At 38.8% G+C, this 8,735-nt stretch overlaps 1 protein-coding gene across 1 annotated transcript; it reads left to right on the top strand.

Moving 5' to 3' along the window:
* Nucleotides 1-7,529: 7,529 nt before the first annotated feature.
* LOC134278754 (uncharacterized) lies at nt 7,530-8,120 on the top strand. Its single transcript, XM_062761045.1, has one exon. It carries the CDS (start codon nt 7,530-7,532, stop codon nt 8,118-8,120), a length of 591 nt encoding a protein of 196 aa, XP_062617029.1.
* The last annotated feature ends 615 nt before the right edge of the window (nt 8,121-8,735 follow it).

Raw genomic sequence — 8,735 nt, 5'->3', positions numbered from 1 at the left:
CATGTTTAAGTATTTTTTTTTTAATTCATTTTAATCGATTTCTATTGCATACATATATCTTTAGCATATTAGTCCATTTTTATCCAAGTTTTGTGTAAAAAAAAAAAGAGAATTATTTGTGTACAATCTAGTTTACATTTAGCAGAAACAGAAAAACGGAGCTACATGACAATATACAAGTAACTTTTCTTTCCATAGTTGTTTGTATTATTGGATAAGTATTTTAGAAAAGATATAAGGCATACATGTAACATCTTTTCTTGTTCTTTGTCCAAGTTGATCAACAAACTCTCTCTCTCTCTCTCTCTCTCTCTTCCACGAAGAGGAAGTCACCTCTATAAACTTTCTTTAATTTTTTGAATATGTGTTGTTTCTCTGCTGTTTTTATTATTTACATCGGCTTAAACCAATAAATGCAGCAGATTGGTTTAGATCTTTTGAATGTATCCCCCCTATCCCTCCGTTTTTGTCCCAATAAAAAACAATAAATTGTATATTTTTATCTACTTGGAAAGGGCTTGAATAAATCTTTTTTGATGTTTTAATCTTTAAATGCATACATGTCAATGAGCGCATTCTTATTAACTGTTCTCTCAATTTCTATTTGTACAGGTATATACATATATTCACACGGTATGATGTTCATAAATGGATTTAGTTCATTAAAGAAATCATTAATTTACAGTAAATAGTTGATTTATTTACACAAAAAACATTCTTAATTGTTTTCCTGACACCAGCGTTTCTTAAAATCACCTAAGATATGACATGTCCGCAGTCATCTTAAAGTTAGGACTAAGATTACGAGGTCTCCTAAGATAGGATAGCTTCGATGGCCTCACTTAAGACTAAGATATGTCGTAAGTTCGTCTTAAGAGATGTCTTAGTCCTAAGATAGCTTCATAAGCATGCCTGCAGGTTTTCATTTTAAATTAAGATTTTACATTCCCATCGAGTTCTAGAGCGGAAATACACGTTTCATCAGAATTAAAGAGAAACCTTTTCTTTTTTTTCCAAATAATTTTAGTTTTTGAAAGTTCGTAAAAAAAAAATCTATTTTATCTATAGGAAAAGTCATTCAAAGATGTCTTTTGAAAAATCAGGTAGGCGATAGAACAAACGTTCGCGGTTGTCTTCCCCACTAAGACTCCTTTGTTTGTTGAACACATTCAACAAATTGTTAATTAAAATATAGAAAATTTTATACCAAACAAATCAAGTTTTTTGTCTACTGTTCACTGCAGGGGAAGGGGTGGGGGGGGGGGGGGGGGGGGGGTGAGTGAGACTTCACAATGCTATTCATATAAATAGTAAAATACAGATCTGTGTCTGTAATACATTTCTTCTTCAGTGTTATTTTTACTAATGAATACAAATGTACTTGTACTTACGTGCATAAATAAAAATGAGTTGAATTTTATTCAAACGTTTTTAGCCGTGTCATTGAAACATTTCCAAGTTGATCATGTGCATGTTTTGTTGACATATAACATTAAAATTTAATTAAAAAAAAAAAAAACTTCACCTGACGAAGAAAAATAATCAACAAACGGGAAACACTTTTCCTTCGTATTAAATGCTTAAATTATAAATTCCCTTTTTGGATCCGGCATGCACTCATTTCCCATTATGTTCTTGTATTTTAATTTATTTTATATTTGGTTTAAAAAAAACGCAACTACATGTATGGGTGTTTAAAAAATTGTAAGGAAATTAAAATATTATACCTAATAATTAAAGTATTTTATGGTAAATATAATTAATCTATCACCATTATCATCTGATCAGGGTGGTCATGTGTGCTTACGGCGATTCGCAAGACTGAGCAATTATTCGTATCGATAGAAGCCAAGTCTATCGTAAAACAGCACGATGGGGGGTATATCAATGTAAACAAGTTTCACACCTTCTTTTGTTTACAAAGAATCAAAATAATCAACTGGAATTTCATGGATTAATATAATATTTAAATCAGAGACATCAATAAATATATAATGTCTCTGGTAAAAAGACCGCATATTCTGACTTGAAATGTAAACACATATGTATGTCTTACGATTAAATCCTGCTTATCATATACGAAAGTATAAAAGAAAGAAGAAAATTAAAATTAACAGCCAATACTAAATATAAAAAGAGAGTTTAATAGGGTGCTTGGTTGCCCGGAACGTTTTTTACGGCCGGAACCAATCTTACGCGGGCCGGAACGTTTATTATGGCCCGGAACCAATATTATAGGTATTTAGCGTTCCGGCCGGAACGCTAAGTTACCCGGAACGTATATTATGCGACAGGGGTCACTCCAACTAATAACAACACTGGGCCTAAAAGAAAATTAAAATTAACATGTAATTGCAATTATGATTTTCATTTACGATCTGAGCCTGCGTTTCCTACGTCGATTGTTCAAGGTACGCGTTGAATGAAATTGTCGTAGACTCTCATGTGGTAAGTTTTCACGAGGTTCCCATGTTTTTTCATCATAGCCTTTCCATTTAATTAAGTAACGCAATGATCTACCCTGGCCTTTACATTTGATGATCTTTTCTATGTCATAAAAATCATTTTGTTGCGCTTGATTTGACGGAGTTTGCACGTTTTGCTGGACAACTGGAGCCTGTCCGTCGTCTTGTCTGTGGGCAGTTTGATTGTCATTTTGTGTATTTGGCTGATCAGAAATATCTTCGATTTCCTCGGGATTGAGATCCTGACGTTCGTCTACATTGTCAGGTGGATTGGTCGGGCGGGTGGCTGGATCATGATAGGTTTTTAGCCGATTAGCGTGGACTGATGCCCGTAGAATTTTATGGTCTGAGCAGCGTCTCAAACGATATGCGTAGTTGCCGAAATCGTCACAAACATAATAAGGTCCCACCCACTTTTTGGTGAGTTTTGGCGAAAGACCGGGAGTTGTGCGCTTGCAATAGAGCCAAACTCGATCATTAATTTGAAAAGCAGGCACTTTAGTACTCTTATCGAATTGTTCTTTGTATTTATTTTGGGCGTTTTGGATATTTTTGGACGCAATTTCCCGAGCAATGGAAAGGTCTTGACAGATAGAATGAAATTCTTGTTCGGCATTTCGACCAACCCTCTGCATTGCATCCGGCCTCAACATAACGTCTATAGGCATCCTAGCCTCTCTACCGAATACCAGATAATACGGCGAATATCCCGTTGACTGAGTAGCTACAGTTGTCCTGTATGACATCATAACGCTAGGAAGGATTTTTGCCCAGTTTGTCTGATTTTTATCACAGTAAATTCTGAGAGTTTGCGCTATAGTAGAATTCATGCGCTCTGCGGCAGCATTTGATTCGGGGTGGTAACTACTTGTTTGAATTTTAGTAATTTGAAATATATCACACAATTCTTTGATAATTTTTGACATGAAGTTTTGTCCCCTATCGCTTACAAAGGAGCGCGGCGCACCGTAGCGGCAAATGATATTGTCATACAAAATGCGCGCAATTTCAGAAGCCGATCCAGATGTAAGGGGAATTGCTTCACACCATTTGCTATAAGAGCAAACGACGAGTAGAATTTGGTTGTACCCTTCAGTCGTTTTGGGCAAGTTACATAGAATGTCCATATGCATTCGCGAGAAAATTCCTTCGGCAGGAAGCGGTTGAAGTGGGGCTTTTCGCGCGTGTGGATTGTTTTTTGCCATTTGACAATCTAAACAAGTTTGTACAAAGGTTTTAATATCTTCCCACATACGCTTCCAAAAGTATTTGAGGCGAATAGTGTTGTATGTTCGCTCATGACCGGGATGACCTGACATAAGGGAGTCATGGTAAGACCTTAAGATGTCGTCTCTTAAACCTCTAGGGACGACGAGCTGTTTTATTACACGCTCGGACAAGTGACCTTTCCCTCTCGGATGGTACAAATGAAACAGTATTCTATCATCCATAACATAGTGATTAGATTCTTTCAGTAAGTGATCTGCGGCCTGCTTGTCATCGGGCAATATTTCGTTCTCAAGGTACTGTATCAAGGGAAGCAAAGAAACATCTTCACTTTGAGCATTCCGGATTTGCTCGCCGCTTAATGTAGTGGTTTGTAGCAAATTTTGAACTGGATCTAAGTCCACGTACCGTTTCTCAGCGTCAAACAGTGCTGCTAAAACACCGGGTTCTTCGTCTAGAATGTCAGGTTCAACTGAACCTACTTCTGGAGGCGTGTCGTTTGACTGAACGGCTTCTACCGGTACTGGCTCAGCATTATAAACTCGCCGACTGAGCGCATCTGCATTTAGATTGACTTTGCCAGGACGATAATGAATTTCAAAATTGTAAGTTTGAAGAAAAATCGACCATCTCGCCAAGCGACCTGTACTCTCTTTGATTTTGTGCAAATACTGCAAAGCAATATGGTCTGTATAGACGTGAAATTTTGCATTCGCTAGATAGGCGTGATATTGTTTGATCGCTTCGACAAGTGCTAAACATTCGCGATCTTTGACATCCCACTTACGCTCCGCCGGCCTAAGCGCACGGCCACCGTAAGCTACTACGCGTTCGCGTCCACTCGCATCTTTTTGCGCCAGAACGTACCCTATGGCATGACCCGAGGCGTCCGTGTTTAAAATGAACTCTTTTTCAAAATCTGGGTAAGCCAAAACTGGGGGAGAGACAAGTTTCTGTTTTAGGGCTTCGAAAGCTGTCTGACACTCTTCAGACCATTGAAATTTTGTATCTTTTGTTAATAATTGATATAAGGGTGTTGCAGTTTTAGCAAAATTTTTAATGAACTTTCTGTAATAATTGCAAAGCCCCATGAACATGCGAACCTCTTTGACATTTGTTGGTCGCGGGAATGTTTGGACTGCATCTGTTTTTGTAGTATCAACCGCAATGCCGTTTTTTGAAATGACGTGACCCAAATACTCGACTTGTTTGCATGCGAATTTGCACTTTGCGGGATTTAATTTTAGATTTGCTTCTCGAAGTTTGTTAAAAAGAGCCGACAGATGAAGTAAATGTTCGGAAACTGTGTGGCTAAATATGAGAATATCGTCAACATAGACAAGAGCGCATTTCCAGTTCAAATCACGCAAAACCTCATTCATGACAATTGAAAACGTACCAGGACTATTTGCTAATCCGAACGGAAGTCGCGTAAACTGATGAACGCCTCTGTGTGTTACAAACGCCGTTTTTTGCTTTGAGTTTTCATCTAACTCTATCTGCCAAAAGCCTTGCCTCATATCTAGAACGCTGAAAATTTGAGCTTTGCTTTCACCCAAAGTGTCTAAGACATCGTCCAAGCGCGGCAACGGACAAGTAATAGGACGGGTGACGGCATTTAACTTCCGGTAGTCTACAGCAAACCGCAGCTGACCATTCTTTTTAGGCACCATCACGACAGGACTCTGCCACGGTGAAATAGACTGTTCAATGTAGCCGTTTTGTTCCATTTCGTCAATTTGTCTCGAAATTTCTTCCTTAACTTTAGGATTTGCGCGGTATGGATATTGTTTTATAGGCTTTGCGTCGCCGGTTTCTATTTGGTGTTTATAGATATTGCAACTACCTAACTCTGAAACATCTTTAGCAAAAGCGTCCCTGTTTTGTCCTATCATTGTCATTAATTGACTCTTCTGTTCTGCAGAGAGGTCAGAATTATTTACATCTACGCCTAGCTCGCGTGCAACATTTTGAAAGTATAGACTATTGTCTTCATTTGTATTTGACGCGACTGCTATGTCAACAGCAGAGTCGTGAAGTTCACCTAACACCATTTCATTGTCAACTCTAGAGAAATTACCAACAACACAATTCTTTGGTAAAACAACATTTGCATTTGTTGGATTAAGCAGTTCAATACAAGCACGTTTTGACTGAGATTGTACCAGACACCTAGCGGCCATGACATTGTTGTGTCCAATTAGGCTAGCTTTAGGCTCTATAACACCTGTCACGTGACCTTCTGGGATATCTTTAATTTTAACAGGTATAACTGTGCGTGACCTTGGGACCAAAGTAACCTTAGCTATGATTTTGACTAAGCTTAAGGCATCCACGTTAGACTGAGTGTCCGAGAGTTAGACCTCTGTCATACCACCCTGCAACACTAAAGTTTGGTTAGCAAAGTCTAAGTTAGCTTTTTGCGCTCTCAGAAAATCTCGTCCGAGAATAATTGACATGCCTAAATCTTCAATTAAGTGAAATTCTTGCACCATGTCTAGATTTCCTATGCGTATTGGTAGGGACACTGCCCCTATTACTCTCATGACTGAACCACTGACACCTCTGACCATGTAAAACTGTGGTTTGGTAATCTTAAATTGCTTTGACAATTGTGACCTTCTATACAAGGACTCTCGCAGAATAGAAATACCAGCACCACTATCAACCAAAGCGGGCAAGATCTGATCCCCAATTTTTACACTAACTTTGCATTTATCAGTGCTGCTTGAATCTACAGATAATGTAGGGGGGGTTTCGTTTTGTTTTGAGATATTTGGAACTTGGGATGCTTTTGTAAGCTTCCGAAAGAAATCATGTACAAATTTCAAATGTTCATTTTGACTCATTTTTCGTTCGTTTTTTATTGAATTTGAAACACCTGACACAGCTGCTACACTCTGAGTATACTGATTTTGCTCATTTTGAGCAGAGTTACGTTTAGTTTTCATCTGAACATTTTGGAATTTAGAATCAAAGTTAGTTCTACTCCATTTATTTTTATCTAGATCACACATACCTTTGACTGAATTTGGGAGCTGTAGTTTGTCTATTGCATTCGAACAGGCGTTGATGACAGCTTTTTCTATCTCCTCTTTTTTCTCACGCTCGATGTCATCTCGGAAGCGGCGAATTCCCTCAGAATGTCGGGCTGCTTTCACTGCATCTGGTTTGTCCTGGTCTTGGTACATGTGATACTGTAGATAAAAATCCTGCCTTAGTTCTGGTCGCAGTCCATTTGTAAGCGCGGCGCTCAAGCATCTGTATGCTCCTTCTCCGGCCCATAGCGCGTATCTTTCGAGTCTAGCCAAATATGATGATACGGACTCATTCTGTTTCTGTTTTGCATGGAAATAATTATGTATAGCATCGCTTTTGTCAAAATAAGTTGGTCCGTAACGATCTAGGAAGGCACTGAATATATGTTCACTATTACTCTTAACTTCCGCGTTAAGTCCCATATACCACACAATGGCCGAGTGTTCTAAAAACAGTGGGAAAGCCCTAACGATCTCTACATCTGTCCATTGCCGAAATGATCCATACAGCTTGAACATTTGGAGCCAAAGATCCGCATCTGCGATGGTGTGCGCACAAAATTTATCCGGCCGGGGAACCTCCATTACGCTGATTTTGGGGAATTAGCGTCACTGGGTAGGCACTCGCTGGCAATGAGAGGGCGGAAAAGACCGGATTCTCCCCAAATATAACCGTCTAAAATTGCCTTTACTATTCTGATGTATAAGATGGAACTCCAAATATGCAGCTTTAACAGGCCAAAGCAAGATCAAGAATGCTGACACTGAGCTTTCAAGACATTCAAAGATGATAGAAGGCATGGCAAAAAATATGGACCAGTTAAGACGAGATAAACTTCAAATGCAAGAAACAATAACAGATTTACAGTTTAGGTCCATGAAAATGAACTCGGTCTTTAGTGGTTTGGGAGGAGAGAGAAAGAATGAAAATACACAGGAAAAGCTGCGTCAATTTCTTTACAACGAGCTGGAGGTTACGCATCACGTAGAATTCAGTAACGTCCATCGCTTCGGACGCTTCACTAAAGGGAAACCTCGACCAATTGTTGCTCGCTTCCTGTATCAAGAGGATCTGGAAATGGTATTGGAACGATCAAGTTGGCTACGGGGAACATCCTTTGGAGTACATAGACAATATCCAGTGACCATGGAAAAACGTCGACGGGAGCTCATACCAATCATGCGCCAACTACGTAGCGAGGGGGCGCATGTCAAACTTGTGCGCGATAAGTTAATTGTGAACGGTCGGCAGTATGACCCGGACAACCATAGTTACATGTACGCAGAGGAAGAAGATTGGGACACGAACGATCCTATGGATTATGATATGAATGCAAATAATAACCAGAGCCACGCTCCATCGCAGGGCACTGCAAGGGGTTTCAGATAGGAGTGCGTGGCCGCCACATCCAAGCAGCGTGACGTTCTTCATCGTGAGTGCGGCCGCAGCAATCATGTGACTGATCAACTTTGTAGAGGTAGAGAGGTCAGTGACTTCACTTCTAACCTTTCGTTCATAGTTTGGAATGTAAATAAGGGTATTAGACAAAAGCTGAAAGATAAGGAGTTTGTAAATATTGTAAATAAATATGATATCATAGTTCTTTTAGAATGCTGGATCTGTGCAGGTGATGAATTATGTATTAATTTAGATGAGTACAATTGTTACACTTTCCCTAGAAATTGTGGAAGAGGGGGAGGTATTGTCATTTTTTATAGAAACGTGCCCAGTATTAGTGTTAATATTATAGAATCTTTTTGCAATACTGTTATCTGGCTAGAAATTAGAAAAGAGTCAAATGTAAATGAAAAGCCTATTCATATAGCTTCTTGCTACATACCACCAGAAAAAAGTACTTTTTATAAAAAAAAAAGATGTAGATATTTTTCAGTATTTAGAAGAATCAATTTGCAGATTTGCTAGCAAGGGAAAGGTTTATTTAACAGGAGACCTAAATGCTAGATGTGGTAATTTAGATGATTTTATAAGGAACGATATGATAAA

The sequence above is a fragment of the Saccostrea cucullata genome, unplaced genomic scaffold (genome assembly GCF_032062105.1).
Source record: "Saccostrea cucullata isolate Sc308-1 unplaced genomic scaffold, CSIRO_AGI_Scuc_v1 ctg909, whole genome shotgun sequence".
NCBI classification, from domain to species: Eukaryota; Metazoa; Mollusca; class Bivalvia; order Ostreida; family Ostreidae; genus Saccostrea; species Saccostrea cuccullata.
The sequence above is the reverse complement of the archived record's forward strand: the minus strand, read 5'-3'. Positions and strand labels throughout refer to the sequence as shown.

Bases quoted from the DNA above. Each gene is read 5' to 3' on its own strand.
- LOC134278754 (XM_062761045.1), top strand. From the start codon at position 7,530: ATGGCAAAAAATATGGACCAGTTAAGACGAGATAAACTTCAAATGCAA.